This window comes from Uranotaenia lowii, chromosome 2 (assembly GCF_029784155.1).
Source record: "Uranotaenia lowii strain MFRU-FL chromosome 2, ASM2978415v1, whole genome shotgun sequence".
Taxonomy (NCBI): Eukaryota; Metazoa; Arthropoda; class Insecta; order Diptera; family Culicidae; genus Uranotaenia; species Uranotaenia lowii.
In genome coordinates this window covers 106683164-106708511 of record NC_073692.1, presented here as the reverse complement: position 1 = coordinate 106708511, position 25348 = coordinate 106683164, and the positions used below count along the sequence as shown (strand labels likewise).

The window sequence follows — 25348 nt, the reverse complement described above, 5'->3', positions numbered from 1 at the left end:
TTTGTCATTTTTGTCATTTTTGTCATTTTTGTCATTTTTGTCATTTTTGTCATTTTTGTCATTTTTGTCATTTTTGTCATTTTTGTCATTTTTGTCATTTTTGTAATTTTTGTCATTTTTGTAATTTTTGTTATTTTTGCCATTTTGGTCATTTTTGTCATTTTTGTCATTTTTGTCATTTTTGTCATTTTTGTCATTTTTGTCATTTTTGTCATTTTTGTCATTTTTGTCATTTTTGTCATTTTTGTCATTTTTGTCATTTTTGTCATTTTTGTCATTTTTGTCATTTTTGTCATTTTTGTCATTTTTGTCATTTTTGTCATTTTTGTCATTTTTGTCATTTTTGTCATTTTTGTCATTTTTGTCATTTTTGTCATTTTTGTCATTTTTGTCATTTTTGTCATTTTTGTCATTTTTGTCATTTTGTCATTTTTGTCATTTTTGTCATTTTTGTCATTTTTGTCATTTTTGTCATTTTTGTCATTTTTGTCATTTTTGTCATTTTTGTCATTTTTGTCATTTTTGTCATTTTTGTCATTTTTGTCATTTTTGTCATTTTTGTCATTTTTGTCATTTTTGTCATTTTTGTTATTTTTGCCCATTTTGGTCATTTTTTGTCATTTTTGTCATTTTTGTCATTTTTGTCATTTTTGTCATTTTTGTCATTTTTGTCATTTTTGTCATTTTTGTCATTTTTGTCATTTTTGTCATTTTTGTCATTTTTGTCATTTTTGTCATTTTTGTCATTTTTGTCATTTTTGTCATTTTTGTCATTTTTGTCATTTTTGTCATTTTTGTCATTTTTGTCATTTTTGTCATTTTTGTCATTTTTGTCATTTTTGTCATTTTTGTCATTTTTGTCATTTTTGTCATTTTTGTCATTTTTGTCATTTTTGTCATTTTTGTCATTTTTGTCATTTTTGTCATTTTTGTCATTTTTGTCATTTTTGTCATTTTTGTCATTTTTGTCATTTTTGTCATTTTTGTCATTTTTGTCATTTTTGTTATTTTTGCCATTTTGGTCATTTTTGTCATTTTTGTCATTTTTGTCATTTTTGTCATTTTTGTCATTTTTGTCATTTTTGTCATTTTTGTCATTTTTGTCATTTTTGTCATTTTTGTCATTTTTGTCATTTTTGTCATTTTTGTCATTTTTGTCATTTTTGTCATTTTTGTCATTTTGTCATTTTTGTCATTTTTGTCATTTTTGTCATTTTTGTCATTTTTGTCATTTTTGTCATTTTTGTCATTTTTGTCATTTTTGTCATTTTGTCATTTTTGTCATTTTTGTCATTTTTGTCATTTTTGTCATTTTTGTCATTTTGTCATTTTTGTCATTTTTGTCATTTTTGTCATTTTTGTCATTTTTGTCATTTTTGTCATTTTTGTTATTTTTGCCATTTTGGTCATTTTTGTCATTTTTGTCATTTTTGTCATTTTTGTCATTTTTGTCATTTTTGTCATTTTTGTCATTTTTGTCATTTTTGTCATTTTTGTCATTTTTGTCATTTTTGTCATTTTTGTCATTTTTGTCATTTTTGTCATTTTTGTCATTTTTGTCATTTTTGTCATTTTTGTCATTTTTGTCATTTTTGTTATTTTTGCCATTTTGGTCATTTTTGTCATTTTTGTCATTTTTGTCATTTTTGTCATTTTTGTCATTTTTGTCATTTTTGTCATTTTTGTCATTTTTGTCATTTTTGTCATTTTTGTCATTTTTGTCATTTTTGTCATTTTTGTCATTTTTGTCATTTTTGTCATTTTTGTCATTTTTGTCATTTTTGTCATTTTTGTCATTTTTGTCATTTTTGTCATTTTTGTCTTTTTTGTCATTTTTGTCATTTTTGTCATTTTTGTCATTTTTGTCATTTTTGTCATTTTTGTCATTTTTGTTATTTTTGCCATTTTGGTCATTTTTGTCATTTTTGTCATTTTTGTCATTTTTGTCATTTTTGTCATTTTTGTCATTTTTTGTCATTTTTGTCATTTTTGTCATTTTTGTCATTTTTGTCATTTTTGTCATTTTTGTCATTTTTGTCATTTTTGTCATTTTTGTCATTTTTGTCATTTTTGTCATTTTTGTCATTTTTGTCATTTTTGTCATTTTTGTCATTTTTGTCATTTTTGTCATTTATGTCATTTTTGTCATTTTTGTCATTTTTGTCATTTTTGTCATTTTTGTCATTTTTGTCATTTTTGTCATTTTTGTCATTTTTGTCATTTTTGTCATTTTTGTCATTTTTGTCATTTTTGTCATTTTTGTCATTTTTGTCATTTTTGTCATTTTTGTCATTTTTGTCATTTTTGTCATTTTTGTCATTTTTGTCATTTTTGTCATTTTGTCATTTTTGTCATTTTTGTCATTTTTGTCATTTTTGTCATTTTGTGATTTTTGTCATTTTTGTCATTTTTGTCATTTTTGTCATTTTTGTCATTTTTTGTCATTTTTGTCATTTTTGTCATTTTTGTCATTTTTGTCATTTTTGTCATTTTTGTCATTTTTGTCATTTTTGTCATTTTTGTCATTTTTGTCATTTTTGTCATTTTTGTCATTTTTGTCATTTTTGTCATTTTTGTCATTTTTGTCATTTTTGTCATTTTTGTCATTTTTGTCATTTTTGTCATTTTTGTCATTTTTGTAATTTTTGTCATTTTTGTAATTTTTGTTATTTTTGCCATTTTGGTCATTTTTGTCATTTTTGTCATTTTTGTCATTTTTGTCATTTTTGTCATTTTTGTCATTTTTGTCATTTTTGTCATTTTTGTCATTTTTGTCATTTTTGTCATTTTTGTCATTTTTGTCATTTTTGTCATTTTTGTCATTTTTGTCATTTTTGTCATTTTTGTCATTTTTGTCATTTTTGTCATTTTTGTCATTTTTGTCATTTTTGTCATTTTTGTCATTTTTGTCATTTTTGTCATTTTTGTCATTTTTGTCATTTTTGTCATTTTTGTCATTTTTGTCATTTTTGTCATTTTTGTCATTTTTGTCATTTTTGTCATTTTTGTCATTTTTTTTATTTTTTTCATTTTTAAACATAATGTTTTTTAGGTAATGTTTTAACATAATGTTTACATTATGAGATCTAAATAGCTGTTATAATTGAAAAAATTTAATAAAAAATATGAAATTGAAAATTGCTAGTTTAAACTTCAAACTTTTTTCAAGTAATGAATATTTTCGATCATACAAGCGTCAATGTAAAATCATAAATCGTCCGCAAACTTCGCTACAGACAAACCGCACCTCTCAAAATAAACCAGAATCAGACACCAAAACTGACAGTGTCCATCACCTGTCCCATTTCTGTTGACTGCACGGTTCTGTTGTTGACAAATCCATTGCATCTATTAGCCGTTTTATTTTCGACGGAAGAGATGGATTGGCCCAAATTTCTGCTCCGCTGAAAATGCAGCATCGCTTAAATTGTCCGGCTATGACAGCAGATTCATGTGCAGTTTGGTTGTTTTTTTTCGTATTCTTAATCCTACCTTCGGATGTATCCCCCTAAAATATTTTTTTTGCGGAAGGTTTACTAAAGTGAAACTATAGCTGATAAGTTGAACATATTGAACATTAAATGTTAAATTTTGTTGTCTATTTTTGAAGGTTTGAAGTAGAAGTGGTAGAAGAAGACCAGGTAAATTGATACCAATACTACTCTAAATTATTTCATAAAATAATGAAACCAAAATTTCATATTTCTTTCGTTATCCGTGCTGTTGAATTCATCCACTTGGTGTCAATGCCCTAGAGATTAAGTCTGTGCCGATAATGATGGTTTCACAGAATCGTAAAAATGTTTAATTTCACAACTCATTGATGCGTTCGATTTTCGGTCGCTGCCCTACGGAAAGAAAAACGGAAAAAGCACTTGAAAATCCATTAACAATCTTCGAATGGGTTTTTGAGTAACACACTTTTCCGAAGATTATCGAAATGGATTTTAAAATACAAGCACCATTCCATCAGTCGGGCGCCAATTTCAAGTTTGCATTTTGCACAAGCAATTTCACTACTCGAGCTGATAATATTTTTCCCTAGACTTTTTTCCTCATCTCAAGTTAATTTGATCTGCTGACCCTCTTGTGCGAAGGAACTGGATTAATTTCTGCTCATCAAGCGCTAAGCCAGATGTAGACTAATTTCCGACTCAGGCTCCATAAATACTCGGCTGATTAAGTTCGCCCTGCACGATGTCCGGGGAGGAAGGAAAATTCATGCACCCACCCTGGCAGACGGCAGAATAATGGAGAAAAATTCGAAACGCATATTTTCTTTCAACACCCCCGGATGCCATTATACTGTTTTCCGACCGAGTTTGTTTTCCTTTTTTTTTGGTGTCATGATTTTTGGTGAAATAAATACTCTTAAATTATGGTTTTATTTATAGCTTGTTTCGCAGTTTTTTTCCCCTGCTTTGTAAATTCTACTCCAACGGTTTTTTGGACGCGTCCATCCGTATTTGTTGATATTTTTTGGCACTTTGCTTCCGAAACGTTACTAATATGTAGTTCATATATCGGCGTTTTGGTTTGTGTTTGGTTGTACATTGGCTGTCCGGCAGGGGATTATATTAGATTTTTGGAGTGAAAACATGCTCCGAGCGTCCCACTCAGACATAGCTCTTCGGTTTTGTTGATGGGCGCGGATTAATTTGGGACCTTGCTAATTTTATTATGTGGAAAAATGATCAATTCGAAACAGCACTTCTCCCGCTTTATTTATCGGGACAAAACCTTAGGTTTTGAACGGTTCATTCCACTTCTCACTTGGTGTTCTTTTTGACAGTTATAAATTTATCATCCCCTAACAAGTCTTACTTGAAGAACATTTGTCGATGTCATGTGATCATGATATTCGTAGATTTTTTCGACTTTGAATAATGCTGAATCGGATACAAGCCAAATATTTACAATGTACATATACACCGAAAAAACTTTTCACATGAACGCTACGTGAAAATGTACATAGATTTTTGCCACCATGAAAATCACGTGAAATCTACGTGAATTTCAGGTAGCAAACCGAACTCGCGCAGCAAGCAGAATTCACGTAATTTGCATATGAGTTGTGTGTGAAAGAAACGTAGATCGCATGTGAAAAAGGATTCGTTCTGCCACATGCGATTCACGTAGATTTCATGGAAATATGAACGTAATAACTTTTTCGGATCTTATAAATAAAAACGTGCTGATTTTGCAGTTCATTTTATTAATTCCAATACACGAAATACTTTTCATTTTCACTATAGAATTTACACTTCACTTATTATTTTATCCATTACTAGCACGTCACTTATTATTGAACATAGAAAAATAAAATCTTCGCGAAATTTTACTTGGTTGCCTCCATAGTAATTCTGTCCGTCCGTCCTCCCAATTCCAAATTCTGTAAAATAAAATTGCAGAATATTAAAAATAACGAATAGGTATACAGTCAAATTTTTACTACTCACGTGTAATCAGCTTCTCCATCACCTAGAATTTCTCTTTCTTATAGCACAAACTGTTGGATCCGCGCCATATTGAATACTGTATTCTTTCACATAGATTTTACGTGAATAAGTTATTCAGAGCTATGTGAACATCACATAGAATGCACCAAATCCCTTTGTACTTGGTGGATCACTGGATTTTCACGTAAATCGAATGTGTCTTTGTTTTGACAGTGAACGGCTATGTGAATTTCACGTACGCATCAAATGAATTTGTATTAGCTTCTAGGTGATTCACGTAAGTCAAGCCAAAATTCACGTAATGAGCGCCTACGTGAAAATCAAGGTGAATTTAACGTTTCTTTTTCGGATGAGTGTACAAGTACACCACTTGAAAAAATTGATTACTGCACGGAAAATAATAAAAAGGTAAAATTTAAAAATTTTCGAGGTGAAAAACACCTCACAGTGAGGAAAGTTGAATCGACCTGGAAAAAGGTAAAATTCACCGAGAAAAAAGGTGAATCCAAAAAGGGTAAATATTGCCTTGTAGCAAGGTTAAGTTCACTTGAATTGAGCTGAATAAAAAAGTCCAATTCACCTAAAAAAAAGGTAAATCCAAATAAGGCCTTTTTACGTAGTGCAGTGAAATTGACCTGGATTGAGCTGAACAAAACGGTACAATTCATCTAAAAAAAGAAATTGTTTGCCTAACCCTTTATTGAGGTTTAGCTGTTTTGTCATTCAGGAACAAGTTTTGCTCCTGAATGACAAAACAGTTGAAATCAATCAAACCAACAACATTTACCTCTAAAATCAGTGAATGGGAATACGATTTTATTAACTTTTTTGGTAGGTGAATGCTAAAATGTTAAAATTTATCTTTTTGCTAGATGAATTAAAAACAATGTAAAATTCACCTTTTCTTAGGTGAATGAAAAAAGGCAAAAATTTACCAAGAAAGATGGGTGGAAAAAAATCACGGAAATTAATTTTCCGTGAGGTTTTTCAATTTATTCCATTAGCACCAGAAAGCTTTGAATTATTTTCTTGCCATTCACTGGTTCAGTCCTTGAGGTACTTAAGTCAATGTTTGCCTCATTTCGGAAATCTCGGCAAAGTGATATTTATACGCATAAGTGAAAATAAAAATATTCTCTGATCATTTGTCTTTGAAAATTCTTTTTGGACTACAATAAAAATACCAAAATTTATAACAAATGCAAATTGGACGTACTTGAGTAGAGTACATATCTAGCGTAACATTTAAAAAGGGCGAAACTAGCAGTTAGCTCGAAACGAGAAAAACGCGTTTGAAAATTCGGAACACCTATTCAAATCCTATTTATAAAATCGACCACTTTTTGTTCAACAATATCATAAAATGTGCATTATATTCACTTATTGTTCGATGGTTATCAAGAACTTTAACTTTTTTCACGTAATTTCAGAGATTTTCGAGTTTCGCCCTATTATTGTTTTCGATTTCAGTTACGCCTGCAAGTTTCGCCCAATTGATCGGCCGTTTTTGTTTTGGTTTTGAACTGGGGGAGGAAGACTGATTAAAAAAAGAAAAAAATCTTTCAAACGTCAAATTTCTCTCATCAATCTACCGACCAGTGCGGAGGTTCAAAATTTTACTTTCTTATTTAATTTTTTTTTAATAGAACTTGTTTGATGCTGAAAAGCACTGGTTTTGTATAAAACAATGATTTAATTAGGTTTTGTTTTGCTCTGGAAAATTCTTGCATGATATGGCGTATTAAGTCGCTCAAGTTTCGTCAAAGTTTTGAAGCTGATAAATAAAAATGGTTTGATTAATTGTTGTTCTAAAAATTTAGCTAAATCTAAATTTAGCACCCAAACAGCTGAGTTACATGACTCGCAACACGAAACTGATCATCTAAAGTTTAAATTTGAACGATTACAAATCTATTCAACAATTGCTGGCTTTTTGCCGAACAGTAAAAAAACGATGCAGAAAACGATGCAGAAAATTTCAGTCTTCCTCCCCCAGGTTTTGAAGTTACGCCCATTCAACCTACACGCAAAAACTAATTAGGCCGATTTGTCACACACGGTCAACTCAGTTACGCCTTTTGGCTCTACACGAATAGAAAAATTCATTCCATTTTGAATAGGCGTAACTTCACGTTCCAACGAAAATGCATCAACAAGAAGTTTCGCCCAATTGAATTTTATCAATTTTTTTAAAGTTTTAAGTAATTTTAAGATGAAACCGCGTTTGATAGGTAAAGTGCAACCGCGTGCATCCGGAATGACCGTTAACTCGATTTGTTTACATTTGGCAGTTTCGCCCTTTTGAAATGTTACGCTAGATATGTTATATACCAGTGGTCGGCAAACTTTTGTTTCAGAAAAGCAACATAACAATAACAGCATTTCAAAATTTCTAATTTTGTACGAGCAACAATTTTGTTTTCGTCCCATACCTAAGTAGGCATCGTGCACTGGAGGCCCGTGCGAAGGACCCGTCCATGGGGGGGGGGGGGGGTTTCTAAATGCATACTTAGCCAAAAATAATAACAATACCAAAAATACACAAGAAATAAGGAAATTAATTTCTGAACCTTTTTATTACGTGTAATAATCAAACAAACTCAAAAAAATTTACTGATAAAAATAAATCATCATTTTCAAAACGGATCATAATTAATGGTACAAATCAATGCTTTTTCCGATAAGTCCTTGAAAAATCATTTAAAATTATGTTCCTTATTCTGAACTAGAAATTTGCAAAAAAATAAATTCTAAGCAGTCTAGTTTCAAATTTGAAATCAATATGACCGAAACACCAGAAATAGAATGCAAATAAAAATTTTGAATAAAGCGTCGAACTAAAGAATTTATGCACAGAAATAGAAAGCATAAAATATATCACCAAATTAAAAAAAAATCTGAATTCTCGAGTAAATGCCAGATCACGTTAAAAATTAACCATGATTAAAAATTGTCAGCAAAATGATAATGATTGTTATTTATTATTCATCTTATTTCAATTTTTTTTTCTTTATTTTTAATGGGAGGATTGATAAAAAAACCGCTGTATCTTGATTCGAAAAATAATTATCACGATTAGAAATGTGGATCCTCGATTCAACTTAGGAGAATTCTTTCAATAGTTGATAATTGTATTTTGTTTGATAAAAACAAGAAAATATTTTATTTCAAGACTGCCTGTGATCAAAGTAAAAAACAAAACCCACTTCTATATTAAAATTCGTTCAGTTATTAAAATAAAACGTTGAAAAAGTTATGTCAAAGTTGTTGTCAAATTTTGTCCATCACCTTGCGTTTTGATGATATGGAGTAGCTCTAAAATGTATTAGTTTTAAGTGAGAAATCAATCATTGTTAACTGTTGAAGTAATAAATTTACGGTTACAGAAAAAAATCGGATTCTGAATTTGTTTATTATACCCATTTAATTCAATTCAGGAATAATATTACAAAGATAATAATGCATGGTTGAAAAAAGTTAAATTCTACGTTTATACAAATTTGGAAAGATATCATTACAAGAATTTCTGCCATTAATGAATAAATTAAAAAAAAAGGAATTCATTTGAAAAAAAACTGTTCAAACTTGCAAAACGATTAGATTTTTGCTTTAAAAATGTCTAAAATTCAATTTGGATTAAACTTTAATTAAAAATGGGAAAAAGTACACAAATTGGAAACCTCTATAACTTTTTTAGTAGAACTCAAAATTACTTGAAGTCTTACAGTGGTCTTATGGAAAGTTGATAATTGATTTAAACCTTAATTTGTAAATGTTGTGTTTTCGCTTTAAAATTTTGTCAAAAAAATGCAGAAATTTTTTAAATGATGTTAAAAAAAGCATATTTAGATCCACGGCGCCCAAATTAATCTTAATTAGCTTTTAAATTCTTTGCACCTCGGAGGATGTTAATTTTGCGGCCTTGTGTAATTTATCAAAATGTTTTTGAATGTAATGTTGAGCATTTAGACGAACAAGAACCACAAAATTGAGTCTGACATTGGTTAGATGAAGAATATTTCAAATCAGGACTTTTTTTTGTAAATTAAAATTTTAAGTAATAAACTAAAGGAAAATAGGTTTTGATTTGCAAATACCGATGACCATTGTAAATCAAGATACATGGCTCCCAACTTGTTGAAGTATAAAATAAGTATTCGATATATTAATTTTGAAATTTAAATGGTCGGTTTCAAATTCTGAATTTGTTTGGTTACATTTCTGAATAAAAACCCTTTCTAAAGGCGAGGTAGGGTTTATGTATGTTTAGAGTTTAAAGGCAATAGGTTGAAGGAATTTCAAGCCGGAATTTACAATTAAAATTTAGTTTCAATTCGTGAACGGTATATATGTATGTATGTAATGTCGTAAAATAAAAAGTCTCAAGCCCATGGTGATTCAAGACTAATTTCCGCCGGAGGTGAGACAAATTTCTAACTTTCTTGTTAACACTAATTTAATATCTTTTAAAATCGAGTAATTTCTCTATTCTACTTCAAAAATTTTACTTGAAAAAAATTTTTATGGGGGGGGGGTTAAACCCCTTGTTTTTTTTTGTTTATAAAACCGGGCAATCGGGCAACCTTATTTTTAACATTCCCTTTGCAATTTCCTATTTTGGTATCATCGAGACAATCCATTTTAACAAATTTTAATTTAAACAAAATATGTAGATGCTTGATATTTTCATATGTTATTGATCTAGCTGGCTTCCCTTTCCGTTATTTCTTTTTCATTTTAGAATCCTTGGTTTAGAACGTTCGTGCTCAAACCAAGGGATTGAAATCAAGAGAGAATTCTTTGCATTTGGAGTGATAATGATCAAAATTCCAGGACTGCTTCAAAATTGAAACAATTTTCAGCAATTAGCACATTTTCACTATATCTGAGCACTGGTTTCTCTCATTTGAACTCAAAACTTCTAATTTTTTTTGACAAATTGCCACAAATTACCACAAATTCAATCATTGGCTGTACAATTTTTGAGATCATTGACGAATTTACTCCCTTAATTTCAATTCCCCGGCTCAAACTCTGGATATGATTGTATCGAAACATATCACACTCTTTTTTTTAAATCAAAATTAAGTATGACCGAGGTTCAAAACATAGTTCGATTCTATGAACTTTAAGTTAAGTGCCCTTTTTCCTCCTTGCGATGGATCAAAACGGAGTTCGAACTGCGAACTCAATATTGCTCCCTTTTTTTTCCTTCGGCGAGGGATCAAAGCTGAGTTCGACCTTATGAACTAAAAATTGAACTCTCTTTGTTGGGCTGAAAACACTTAGCGAGTTCAGTTCGAACCGGAACAGCAACCAACGAACACGTCGCAAAATTTGGTCGTTCCGGAACAATTACCGGAAGACTATGAAGGAACTTCATAATGGAATGCATGTTCACCGTGTCAGCGTAAAGTTCTGTCCGTCATTGTCATCATACGGTGAGCGGCTTGGAATGTCCGGAAACTTCCGGATGTTTTTTACTTCCCGTAGGAAGTAACATCCGAAAGTTTTCTTTGACCGGGAGTGTCAAAACTTTCCACCGCTCTGCAATTGCAATGCAATGTACCGAAACAGCAACATCCGGGTACAACAAATTTTAATCATCCTTTAATTCCCCGAAAATAAGCTACCCTCGATAAAAAAAGGATAAATTCGAGTTCGGCTGCCGAACTTAGTATTGAGTATGCCTATCAGAACTTAGTTTTGCTATTGCCCAGACAAACTCAAAGTTGAGGGATGCCACTGAAGTGCTGTTTTGAACCAAAACTACTTAATTTTGAGTTTAAAAAAAAGAGCGTGTAATTCATTTCAGCATATGTTTTGTTCTTCAGTGACCTCAACACCCAGCAAAACCTATAATATTTACACGATACACAATTTGATAAAATTTATTTTCAAACTGATGAGTTAAAATATCACTAAAGAACTACCACTTAATCATTTAAATATAAGATTCAGATTTCCTAAGTGATTATAAGGTCGATATTTCCTCTTTGGATTATATGGTAAACTGTAAGGTATTCTATTGACTTGAAATTGATCTAAAGAAGAATTGCAATCCCTTGTATAAATAGAAAAATGAAAAAGAAAAAGTCATTTTTTCGAGCGTGTCAGAATTGAGTGTACAGTTACGATATTTTCAACTATTTTATGTGATTCAATCGTAGAATAATTTTTTTTTATTTTCTCTTGGCATGCTATATTAAAAAGCAGCGAATGCTGTATTAATATTCTTAGAGCACATGTATCCGTTGTCTATTCTTGGGTCTAATTATACAAAAATTGGACCAACGAGGAAAAAATCCAGTGAAAAAATTTGCGACCCCACTCGTGTTCCATTGACGGTCAAACAGTTTAGAACTGCGTCGAATAGGATCCAAATCTCATCAGTTTTGGATCAATATTTATACCGGTTCTAAAAGAAGTTGAGTTGAAACTGGCATAATGGACAACGGATGCCGTTGCTTTGGTCGGAATTTGGATCTTAGCTGGCTGCCAAAATTAAGCCATAGACATAATTTATCACAGAATGATAAACTTGTAGAAGTTATAAAAATATTATATCTCCTGAATTTTCACTGGGTATTTGATTATAAGTTCAATCAGATGATTTTATGCAGTCGAAATATTTCATCTTCTAAATAAAACTATACTTCAGACAATTTATGACATATAATTTTTTTTTATGAATTTATAACTCAATGCGTATCAAAAATGTTACGCATCAGAAAATGGTCTAATTTTATACCAGAGCCGATAGGCGATGGAAGCGGTGCCGAATTTGGGTGATGGTTTTCCACTAGTGCAAGTGGGATGCAGCTAAAATTTCACCCAACTTTTGACAGATCTTACGGGTTTTCCTTAAGGAGAGAAAGAACAACTTTTCGCTTCCATCGCCTATTGCAATGCATAGAATAAATGCATTCCTTCAAACTTCAAAAACAAATCTAAGTTTGCTGAGTTTGAAATATTGTGTTTTTTTTTACATTTTATTGCATAATATTGTTAAATGAGATTATAAATACTAAAACATATAACTTTTTCCATTTGTTATTCGTCAAAGCTGAAAATTGTTTTTGGAAAACATCGTTTATCCACAATCAATTTTTTTTATTCAGAAAACTGGAGGTTCACACATTGAAACTCGAGAGCCGTAGGTTGCGATCACTGCTCTATACTAATCCTTAAGAAAAATGTATAGATTGGAAAATTGTCCCGCAAATATTCCTGCAACAGTTATTTTTGTAGTATAAGTGAAGAAGTATGGAAGATGAACCTAGGAATAATTATATTAAATTCAAATTTCAATTTGTTATCTTAGTGTAAATTATCAAGAATAGTTTTATAATTTTTAGCTTCAAGCTAACTGTTTTGTAGCAAAAAATATCAAACATTTAGTTTGGACAGCAAAACATTACTGCGAAAGATGTTTTCAGCCTTAATACTCAACCTTCCAAAGTTGTTCGGGTCAATAGACCCGAAACGCACATTCAAATCCTCCTAATCTTCCTTCCTATATAGTGAAGAACTGAGATTTTTGAGAGCCCAAATATGTTCTATGAAATTGATAATCAGATTAACGAAAAAAAACTAAAATTTGTGTCTAACTTATCTGTTTATTTAGAAATGAGAGCAGCAAAGCAAAGCTAAAATGGGATGTCATTTTTTTCAAGTAAGATTTTTTTGCTACCGGAAAATCAGGGATTGCAGTCATATTTTCATCGGACCCCCACATATTTGTACATCATCGAAAAGATTTATTTTTGATAATTCCAAAGATCAGAGAAACATTTGTATACAGGAAAGCTGTCTGAAGTTATGAATAATTTAAAAATAAAATTGATTTTAGTGATTTTTTTTTTCACATGGAACCATCTATATAAAACGTCTACAAACTACTATAGCAGAACGTCAACAAACTACAGGACAAATTTGACCGACACGGATATATTACGAACAGCTTTGGAAGGTTAAAAGCAACAATAAAATTTTCATCATCCATTATGTTGTAGTGATAAGCATTTAAAAAAAAAACTATGATGCCAAAGTAACTCCGCAACATGAAATCTTGTTTGGTATTAAAAATTTAATTTTAGCTGCCTTCAGTTATCATGAAATATACTAATTTTATACATACTTCAAACTACTACGAATAAAGAACCTTAGGATTATGATACATGTACAGTAGCGATTAAAAAAAAAGAATGAAATCATGTAAAGCAGTGCCCTCTCTTCCAACTTTGACAATCTGCCATTTCTCGATTCGATATTTGCTCGTGAAATTTTCACCCAAATTAGTTCAACTTGCATTCTTATGATTCTGTCTTGGTACATTTCGTACTTAAAAATTATCAAATTTTCAAGGTGATAAAAAATGTTAGAGAAACATGACGGTCAAAGATAAGGAAGAACCTGAGCCGTAAATATCATGAATTTCTCGAAAAAAATACAACGGCTCACAGACAGGACTTGAAACCGCCATCTCCACTTCAATATAAAACGACGCGTTAGCCAATTACACTACGGGGAACATGATGGAATCGACCGACACGAGTGTAGAAGTCGAGTTCCATCGATCGCCAGCTGGACCTTCCATCGATACAATTGTGTTCTTGCCCCTAATGATCTTTCTTGTAATTTAAATACTGTAAAATTACTGAAAAAGATAGATCCCGTAAAAAGGGATATTTGAGATTGCTTTACAAAATTCGTTGTATCTTTGAAAATTTTCATAGCAAAATTTTTAAATTTGTTACAAGATGTAACTTCATGTCTGTAAATTCTATTGATCTACTAGGTACATGAAAAATTTCCATTAAAATCGATTCACGCGACCAAATATGTTACCGCTTTGGAAATCAGATTCATTATCGCTAGATAATATAATAATGGCTTATCCGTACCATGTAAATTTTCTTCAAAAGTGAAAAACTTATAATTCATTCCAATGAGTATCCTGTGTATTATTAATGCCGATTTCAACTTTCCCGAAAACCTCATTCTGGGTTTATAATTTCAAAAATTTTCATTTCGAATAGGTATCAGAATTTCAGTCGAGGAATTTAACATATACTCCAAGTGTTGAATGTCAACATTCGCCATTTTTTGTGATTTTGAAGCTTTAATAATTTTTTTCTAAAATTTCTACATCCATAGTTTTGAAGAAACAAAATGTAAATTCTAAATTTTAAATTAACTTTAGTCAATAAATTTGTATTCTAATCATTGGAATTTATCTAAATCATTACATAAAGAAAAATGATCATTACGTTGAATATTTTTATACATAGAATTCTAGAGTCAAGTGGGATAATTAGGATCAAAATTACTCAGTTCACGATATAAAAGTTAACAGCTGAAACTAGTCTTTCCAATGAAGAAATTCTGGAAAGTAACCGAAAATAGTCATTCATATCCTTCTTATTTTGGAATTTTGTTTTTAGTTTTGAGTTGCAGCTTGTATCTAGCCGTAAAATGTCTGTTCATAAATACCCCGTTCTCTTTACGGTATCCGAACACTGTTACGATCATTGTTATATGATAGTTTTTGGTATATTGGCAATACAGACCCCGTTCGATTTTGGCAACATGCCTGTACATTTTGTGTTGCCAAAATCGAATGTTGCCAAAATCGAACGGTTTCTTTTCTCATCTTGTTTTTTAGTTATTTTTATAAAATAACTATGATTATTATTAAAAACGTTGTTTTCAGTAAATTTTCGACTATTTGTAAAAATTTTTAAATTTTTTCATCATGTTTTTGATGCATTTTGCACTTTTCTTGTTTTGTTTATAATATTTGTTTTCTTCTGTCATATTTTGTTTTTGACATTCTTCATCATTTTTCAGTTGTTTTTGTCATATTCAGTCTTTTATTTGAATTTGTTTTTTAACTTTTTGAATTTTTCATCTTTTTGTCGTTTTTGAGTACTTTAAAAAAAATTTAAAAATCTTTGGTTTTTATTGTTGAATTATATCACCATTTCAGAGCATAAAAACATATTTATGATGTTTGTCTGAATTAAATTGGTCCTGTTATATCGAAAACTCAAAGGTAATGTTGTTTCTAAAAACCGTTCGATTTTGGCACATGTGCCAAAATCGGATGTTGCCAAAATCGAATGTTGCCAAAATCGAATGTTGCCAAAAACGAAAGGGGTCTGTATTACTAGATTAAAACTACATAATAGGCACTACATTTTAGTAAGATTTGTTGCTTATTAAAATTTACTATTGATAAGTTATGGGTTAGCCTAGGTAGGGGGAGGCATCTTTCAAATAATCATAAATCCAAAACAAGAAAGTAACTGTGAATAAACTACACAAACTACACAAACTGCACATACACTTATTTTGAAGATTTGAATGGTTGTCACAATTTTTACTTTAGAAAAAAATTTTAAATCATAAACAAATGTTCAGATAACAATTGTCCATAAATACGCGATATATTGAAAAATATGAACACTGCTTTATGCGTGGGTGGAATCATTTTCCACAAAAACTCATACCACACCATAGGGAGCATCTTTTACTAAACGTAAAATTCTTCAAATTTGATCATGCTTATTAGATGCTTAAAAATCTTTCATACCGGCCTAATCATAACAAAATTATCTTGAACAGAACTTACCTTGAACATTTTTAAAACATATAACTAGAATCACATCCGCTACTCAGGTCACGCTAACTTAAACAAAAGTCGAACCAATATCTTCTCTCTGACCCAGATGGGCTATTCTGGCGTGAAGTTCTCTCAACTTGGCCGAGAACACATCCATTCGTTGATCCAGTTCCTCGTAGATCGCATCCTGGCTCATGGATTGATTTCTTATCTGTTCGTCCAGCTTGGTTTCACTGGTGTCCATTTTTCGTTGAAGTTCCACCAGTAGATTTGTTAGGTCCTGTAACTTCCGGTTGGTGGATGATTCCAGCTTTTTAAGAGCCCCGGAGCATTCCTGCTCGTGGTGCTGTTCCAGCAGATTCAGACGCGTTTCGAGACAGTTGACCCTGTCTCTATTTTCCGACGCCAACTGATCCAGTTGGGCATCTAGAGCAATAATTCTACTTTCAATGCTGAGGGAAGCTCCGGTTGGGAGCTGCCCTCCCCCGAGCTTACCCTTCTTCTTGATCGACTCACTCAAATTCACTTTCAACGCGTTAATCTGCTTCAGTAGATCATTTTTACAACCTGCTAATTCGTTCTTGAGAGATTTTATTTCGTCCGCCTGTTGAGTGATTCGTTTTTCGGTTGATTTTGATGAGCTGCTGGACTTGCTGTTGGCCACCCTCTCGTACTCCTGCTGCTCCTGGAGACTTTTGAGGGCCTTGAGTTCACTGCTTAGTTCACCGTACGCGTATTGGGTCGCCGTAAGGTTCTTGCAGACATTGTTCAGCTCGTTGCTTATTTTGTGAATGTCCGCAGCCGTGTATGTTGTTTTATGGCGGCTGAAATACGACAACCATCCGGTGTTTTCGTACTCTTCCGGTTGCATTTTCTTCTGGGATATAGGCGCCTGTCCGGAATATATGAGAAATCCACCCACGCTTGCGATTTATTACCCGATACTATCCCCCAGAACTATGTATCTACTATATTACACCTACCAGAGAAAATTTATGAACCGTTCTGCTCATTCAAGAGCTACTGTTCTCTAGCAAGTTAATAAACCAATTAACTGGATAATTTGTAAACCGCACACTCCAGACTCCGACGTTTGGCGGCACGTAACTTCAATCTGTTGTAGAGACCGAACTAGGCGTGTAAATTTTTAACCGCACAAAAGAAGAGTTTCACACGCGGGTTCCAACTAACGATCAACCGAAACAAAATTGCTCACACGACCAAAAACGCGCATTTTCTTCTGGTGAACCGAATAACGAGGAAAAAAAGATGTATGCCAATAGTGCGAGATGCTGCGATGCTACCGGTTATGCGTTTCGAACAAGATTAAAAATAAAAATCTCTTTTCTTCTGGCTATGGATCAACCGAAAAATCGGAGCGAGCATCCAACCCGGCAGACATGTCAGCGGAGACCTAATGCTTAACCATCATAACAGAGCAGAAGCAGCCGAGATTTCGCGAAAGATCACCAACAGCAACAACTGAAATCAGATAGACTTAAATACCAGCTGTGGAAAAAAAACACACACACTACTGGGGCAAAATGTGGGTAAGCCGGAAAATTGATGCTGATGGAAATTTGTATGCACAGATTATTCGCGTTTTGATTTTCGGTCTTTCCTCGTCCGATCGCTGATGATGTCTAACGAAAGACGGACGACCGCCCAACAACGACGGACCAACAGCAGCCGGCGCAGAGGTCTTTGGTCAATTTCTGTGTGTGTATTTTGAAATGCGCGTGCTACATATGGACGGTGCATCTCAAGTTTCTTGCGGGAAGTACACCCGAGTTTGAAATTGATTTTCAAACTTTGAACAAGGAAAACTATGAAAAGGAGAATGAGCAATTTGGTTTTCGGATGTACATGGATGAACGATACACGGTTCGAAAGATCTTGACGAGATACGAAATAGTTACTAGTTACTTACTGACTCAATGGTCCCGCATCGATTCTCCGGCGCATAGGGCCGTGGTAAAAGACCTCCACTGTTGAAGATCCGGAGCCAGCGTCTTCACTTAGTCACAGTCAAGATTCTCGTCGACAGTTCGTATTTCGGCGGCTAGGCTTCGCCGCCACGAGTCTGGGTCTGCCTCTCCTTCGATGTCCTTCTGGATTCCATTCAAGCGATTCTCTGCAAATCTCGTTTTCATCTCTTTGCAGCGTGTGTCCAATTTATCTCCACTTACGCTCACAAATCTCGATTTCTAGCGCCTTTTGATGATACCGGCGATGTAGCTCCTCGTTTTAGATACAGTTGCCAGCCCACCAAGCACGGATGATTCTTGCAGTTTTCACGTCGTCGAATTCCATCAGGTGTTTCTGACTACCAAGATACTGGAAGCACTCCTCTTTCTCAACTTGTTGCCCAGCTACCATGAAACTGGAGGGATTTCCTGTGTTGATCCTGATCGACTTGGTCTTTCCGACATTGACTTTGAGACTTGCTGCCTTGGAACTTTCGGTGAGGTCGTCGAGTTTGCTCTGCATATCTGGTTGTGTTTGGGCGAGCAAAACAATATCGTCTGCCAGGTCAAGGTCGTTTAGTTGCTCCATTGTTGAAGGATTCCACGGCAATCCTTGGTTCAGTGCACAGTGCACAGTCGATCGATTCAGTCAGAATCTCATCCATTACGATTAAAAAAAGTAGCGGTGATAAGATACATCCTTGTCTCACTACAGCAGTTACCGAGATTGGTTCAGACAAGACACCGTCGTGCAAGACCTTGCACGAAAATGCCTCGTACTGTGCTTCGATGAGATGGACTAGTTTCTCTGGGACCCCTCGTCGTCTAAGAGCAGCCCAGATGTTTTCATGGTTAAGTCGGTCGATTGCTTTTTCGAAATCAACGAACACCAGCAGAAGAGACTCCTGGAATTCGTTGATTTGTCCCAGTATGATTCGTAGCGTTGTGATGTGGTCCACACATGATCATTCGGATCGGAATCCAGCTTGTTGCCGTCGGAGTGTGGTGTCGATTTTCTCCTGGATCCTGTTCAGGATCACTTTGCAGAGTACTTTGAAGGTTGTACAGATCAACGTTATGCCGCGCCAGTTACCGCACTCAGTAAGGTCTCCTTTCTTCGGGACTTTTACGAGAATACCCTGCATCTAGTCGGCCGGGAATGTTGCGGTATCCCTGACAAGGCAGGTAGTGCTGACAAGGCAGGGTCGGCTTTCAGCATTTCAGCAGGGATGCAATCGATCCTAGGTGCCTTGTTGGATTTTATGTTTTTAATTGCCGCTACTATTTCAGCCAGCGAGGGCGCTTCCGAGTTGACGCCATTTATGCGACTTACTGTTGGCGCTTCGAGTTGCGGGTTCTGTTGGCCATCGCTATTCGTGACTCGGAAGAGTTGTTCGAAGTCCATCGTTTGAGCTGATCTGTTCGATAGGTCAATAACTGACCTGCTCGGTCTTTCAGCGACATTCTTGCATTAGTCCTTGCACCACTGAGGTGGCGAGAAATGTCATAAAGTAATCGGATATCTCCATTGGCGGCGGCTCTTTCTCCCTCTTCGGCTAGGGAGTTTGTTTAGGCTCTCTTGTCTCGTCTACAAGCTCGTTTAACTGCCTTCTCCAGCTCCACATATCGTAAACGGGCGGCTGCTTTGGCTGACCCGGTATATGCCTGCTCAACTCCGACTTTCGCCTTTCTCCGATCATCGACCATCCTCCAAGTTTCATCCGACATCCATCCATTTCTTCTTCCACAAACTTTACCGAGAGTGCCATGGCTCGTCGTGATAAAGGCATTCTTGATTCCACACCACTGTTCTTCGACTGTTCCGTCTGTCGGCAATTCCGAGGCTCGGGATTCTAGCTGTTCAACGTATGCCCTTTTCACCTCTGGATTCTCCAACCGGCGGACGTCGCATCGACACCCAACTTTCTCCTCGCGCCGTTGGACAGGCGCAACTCTTAGTCGTATCTCGCCAAGAACGAGATGATGGTCAGATGCAATGTCTGCGCTTCGTTTGTTGCGGACATCAAGAAGGCTCCTTCTCCATTTTCGGCTGATGCAGATGTGGTCAATTTGACTTTCTGTTCGGCCATCTCAGAATACCTAAGTGACCTTATGTGCTGGTCGATGGGGGAAGAGCGATCCCCCGATCACCATGTTGTTGTTGCCACAAAATTATACAAACAGCCCTCCGTTTTCGCTCATCTGTCCTAGGCCATAGCGCCCCATGATGCCCTCAAGGTCCTGATGGTCGGAGTCAATCTTTGCGTAGAAGTAGCCCAAATGGATTTGAATATCACCCTTCGGAATTTTCTCTACCACGCTGTTGAGTGGACTGTAAAACTGCTCTTTCTCCTGCAGATCGGCAACGTCAGTTGGCGCATAACACTGGACCATTGTAAGGCTTCTAACCCGTGTACTAATTCTGGGTACGATTATTCTTTTGTTTATCGGTTCCCATCTAATGAGGGCCGCGTAGGCCTGCGGGCTTAACAGGAAACCAACTCCTCGTTCCCGAGTAGCATGTTCTCCAGTGTTAGGCCAACGGACTTCGCTCAGTCCCAGAATTTCAAGCTTGAGACGGCTTCTCTAGCAAGTTGAGCCAGCTTGCCTTGTTGGGCAAGGGTTAAAACGTCCCAAGTTTCAATTCGTGTCCGTGTTTTCATGCTAAAAGTCGTCACCAAAGTTCCAGGTCGGTCATTTCTTTCGGATTCCGTAACAATTTTATGAATCAGGAGTAGTAGGTTGTTAGCCTAAACTCCCTATCCCGCGATGAGGCTGCCATCTTGGACTTAGCTGGCGGGAGCCGCATTTCATACATTCAGCCGGTCGCTGTAAGACAGACGCGTGCGGCCTCCTTCTCAGTCTGTATGCGACCAGAGCATACGGGTTGGGTACCCGATCTCCGCTTAAGTTACTCGCATCCCAGCCGGCACCGCGGGGAGGTAGAGATAGGAGTTGTGAATAAGAAGTGATACGACCACTATGGGGTCTCTGGGGGGGGGGGGGGGGGTGGATGATTTTCCAATTTTGAAAAATCAGTCAATATAAAGGAACGTAATATCTGGTGAAAAAAACAATCATTTGAGTGAGCGAAAGGAGAAGGGAGGGGTTTCGGGGGGAGGGGGGTTATCCCTTTATAAAACAACCAGCGAATCTATATAATAACCACTGCGAAAAAATGTTGATATTTTTTTACTTGTAGGTCTATCTGGTATTTTAGAATTGTCACTTTAAGAGCTCTTTTAAAAAACTCTCGTTATAAATATAATTTTTTCAATGAATATAGGTTCAAGTGGGGTAATTATGAACACGGGGTAATTCCGAACAAGTGCCATACGCGCTGCTGTGGGGAAATAATGAACACAAAAAGTACCAAAAGTGGTAGTTTAACATCCTATTGATAGCTGTAAGGTGTTTCCGATCTGTTTTCAAATCATTATGATATAATTTCAGATGTTTTAAAAAACCATTGCCTCGTGAAACGGAAATCGTTTCGGACAGGGTTTAATGTTTTGAATACCTGATCAAAGGAAATCCATCTGGAATGTTGTTATCACCTGTTTTACATCCAGTTTATAATGCTCTGTCTGGATCTTGAAGAAATTTTGAAAAAAAATATTCGCACTTATTCACAGGTGAGTGTTCATATTTACCCCATAGTTTTCGTCCTATGGGGTAATTATGAATACATCTTCTTATGCATTTCCTGACATTTCTAATGCTTTTTAATGGTCAAATGATTTATTCATCAACTTAGGGGGCCATTCACTAATTAATCAAGCATTTCCAGACCCCTTTCCCCCTCCAACCCCTTGTCAGAAATTTCTTAAAAAACGTACCCCCCCCCCCCCCTCATTCTAAAACATCTTAACACATTACCGACCGTGGAAAAATCTTAACCGGAAACATCAACACTCGGCATTTATATCCCAAAATTCACTTGACCAAATTTAATAAATTTCATAATTAAATTAGGTCTGCAATGTGTTAAGTTGTGAATTTTTGAGAAATTGATTTTTTTTTCCAAAATTGAGATTCGGATTTAGAAAAAAACCTCTGCCAGTTTTTTTTTCAGTTTTTGCAAAAAACTTTTGAACCCCATTTTTTTAAACTAAAAATAAAATTTCAAAAGTGGAAAAAACAGAAATTTTTAAAATAGCTCAATCCGTAACCAAATTTAAAAAAGTCTTAATTTTGTTTAAATAAATAGTGATAAAAACTCGCTTTTCGTTGATAGAAAAAAAAGGCAGACAAGATTTTACTGGTAATACCAAAACCGAAAACCTGTATCCCAGGAATAGTTCTCTAATACCGAATACAGGTTTTACGTACTTCCAAAACCAGGTTTTTTGGTAATTGATAAACAATAAGGTTATAAACCAGACTTGAATAAATGTTTAATTTGACTAAAAATTAAATTCACCATTTGTTTACAAAAGGTTTGCTGATCGAGATTTTATTCATAACTGTGTGAAATTTAACATAATTATGAACCTTAAATCTTTGTGGTCAACAGTAAAATGTATGAAAAACTTTGATAAATTTAATTGGTGAATAAGTCCACAAAGCAAAGATCAATTTTCCTGTATGTTAGGACAACGTGCTGCTATTCAGAACATTAGAATTACAGCAAATAATAATTGTTTATGTGTTAAATCCAGATATCAAAGATCCAAAATCTATTTTCTTGCAGTCTAATTTTTTACTTAGATACTTTTTTCAATGTTAAATTAAGCCTACCCCTTTTCTGATAACTGATAGATACTTTTTTCAATGTTAATTTGTTTGAATTTTTTTTAATTTGGTGCAAAATAAACATCTTTTGCTTGAAGATTTTCTCTTTCAGTTTGTTGAGGAAAACTTCGGTAGTACTTCATTTTTTTTTTTTGAAAGAATATAGCTACTTATGTGAAATTTCATACAGGTGATAAAAAAATCTATAAGTGTCAATATTTTACAAAACTGTCGATCATATAGAACTGACAAGAATTGTAAAAAATGACTGTTCACTGATGCAAGATGTTTTTGTGAAACAACCCTTTAAAAATATTTTCGAATTTCATGTATATGTATAGATTGCAATTTCATGATACCTCGCACGTACGTGAAAAGCCAAGCCCACGACATTTTGGTGAAGACTTGATGTTTGCTGCGCAGGACATTTTAAACGGGTATAAAAACTATCGAGTAGCCTAACTCGTCTAAAATTTCACACGTATGGAGAGGTCCTATTAATTAAAATAATCTGTAAAGAAACGGAAAAAAGAAACGAACCAAAACGTAAAAGATGCAATATAGAAATTAAACTCTCGAAACAAAAGATAGAAAAATATCAGTTAAAAATAACACTGAATAGCTATTTTTCTATTGTTTACATCTTAACTTTGATTACATTTGTTTATTTTACAAGTTTTCTACATGAATTGGATTGAGTTTTTATAAAACAATTTTTCTCGAATTTAAAGTTTTCATTCAAAATTTTCAATGTTAATTGTATTACAAAAAATAAATTACAAAGAAAAGTGAATAATCTTTGTTCACCTTCACATAATTACCTTTTTTTTAAATAATTTTGAATTATAAAGAAAATTATGAAATGAAGGGTTAATTCTGAATGTTAATACTCTTCTTTAGTGAACAGTCTCAATCATTTGCAATTGAAATAGCCAAGCTTTCAGATTAAGAATATCAAACCTTAAGCTAAATTTTAAATTAAAATTTCAATATTATTGTGTAGATGAGCTGAAAGCAGTACCGGTGACATAATTGCTGTAGATCTTGAAATCCCGGAGTGTTGGTTAAAAATCACTAAAAGATCTTCTGACTGTTTTGCATGATTGAATGCCTTGTTGCCGAAAAAATAGTGGAATGATAAGAGGATAGTTTTAATTCACAAGAGAGAAAATTAAAACCGTGGCAAACAAATTTTGGAAGCTTTTTGCGTCTCAAACTCGATTTTTTTGTTTGTTTTATTCCCTTCTTATGGCATTGAGAAATTTTAAAACTTTGCAGTTCAAAGTGAAATCGATCAATGATAATTGATGAAGTAACTAACCTGAACAACTAAAAATATGTTAAATCTTTTCATTATTCTTTATTCATTCAACGATGCAGGTCCGAGGGAAGAATGCTAAAAAGTAACAAATTCCCGGAAAAAAACAGATTTCGTCCAGATAATCTTCTTATTTTACAAAATGGGGAAAGATTCTTACTTTTATAATTTTTTCTCATGGTAAATTACTCACAGTCTTTATGAAAATTGATCATTAAGTTAATACCTTTTTATTCTAATTTTTTTCATACTTTACACTTTCGCTAAAAAGTGCACAAATTTCTCCAATGAGCATTGTATTTTCAAAATTTAAACGAAGAAAGAGCTGATAAAGTAATACAAATTTACATTTGGAGGTCCTAAATAAGTTGAAATCAGTTTTAAAATTTTGTTTTCTTGAGTTAAAGTATTGAATGCAGATTTTGGGTTCTATAGATGAATTTGAATCTCTATCTCCAACACCAATTCCTGAAACAGCTGATATAAATACTTTTTTGTTCCTTTTTGCCACTTTAAACTCATAGGAAACGCAAAAGTCATAAAACGTAATCTCTTTCTTGGATTTATTGTTGCTGAAATCTCTTGAGAGGATTTTTTTTAAATTTAAACTCTTAATATGAATATTTTATATTCGATTTCTGTTTTGCAGTACGTGTATATTTTTCACAGTCATCCATAATATGAATGTTTGATGTGATACATTTAAAACAGAATTAAACAAAATCAAATCTTAAATTTAGATTTTTGTTTTTGAATTTCATAATATAGGTTATTTATTTTAAGTTTATAAATCATATTTGAATGGTGGATTAATTGAATATGAAAATTGATGATTCAGAACCTGATTTTTTATTTTGCAGTTGAAGGTAATAAGACCTTATTTGTCGACTAGTAAAACCGAATGATGCATTATATTTTATTTTAACCTTATATTACACTTTTTGGCGCCCAAATTCTTTATACACTTACATTAACTTTGAAAAAATGGCTACACTTTACAACCAAATTAATGCAAAAGGTCAATGGGTTTTGAGGAATGCACGTGATTGATCATTGTCATTATTGTCACTTCAAATTTCTGACATTTTATGATTGTTATGTTATTTCTAATGTTTTGTGAACTTTATTTTTAATATTGGATTTTCGTTATTTTCTAATTTGTGTCGTTTTTGTAATTTCTATCATCTTAGTCATTTTCGTCAATTTTGAAATTTTGGCTATTTTTGAAAGTTTTTCAGTTTTT

At 33.6% G+C, this 25348-nt stretch overlaps 1 protein-coding gene across 2 annotated transcripts in view; it reads right to left on the bottom strand.

Annotated features, from left to right (window-relative positions):
- The window catches only part of LOC129746586 (uncharacterized), a 44576-nt gene extending 26856 nt beyond the window's left edge, over window positions 1-17720 (bottom strand). Inside the window, exons 1-3 of one of the 2 annotated variants that reach the window (XM_055740317.1) lie at window positions 17622-17720; window positions 17070-17568; window positions 16096-16978 (exon numbers count right to left, since the gene is read on the bottom strand). In XM_055740317.1, coding sequence (XP_055596292.1) covers window positions 16154-16978; window positions 17070-17099 — 855 coding nt within the window. In that variant the 5' untranslated portion in view covers window positions 17100-17568; window positions 17622-17720 and the 3' untranslated portion in view covers window positions 16096-16153. Of the gene's footprint in view, window positions 1-16095; window positions 16979-17069 lie in introns of both variants that reach the window. The other variant, XM_055740316.1, reaches the window with a different exon arrangement.
- Window positions 17721-25348: the final 7628 nt, after the last annotated feature.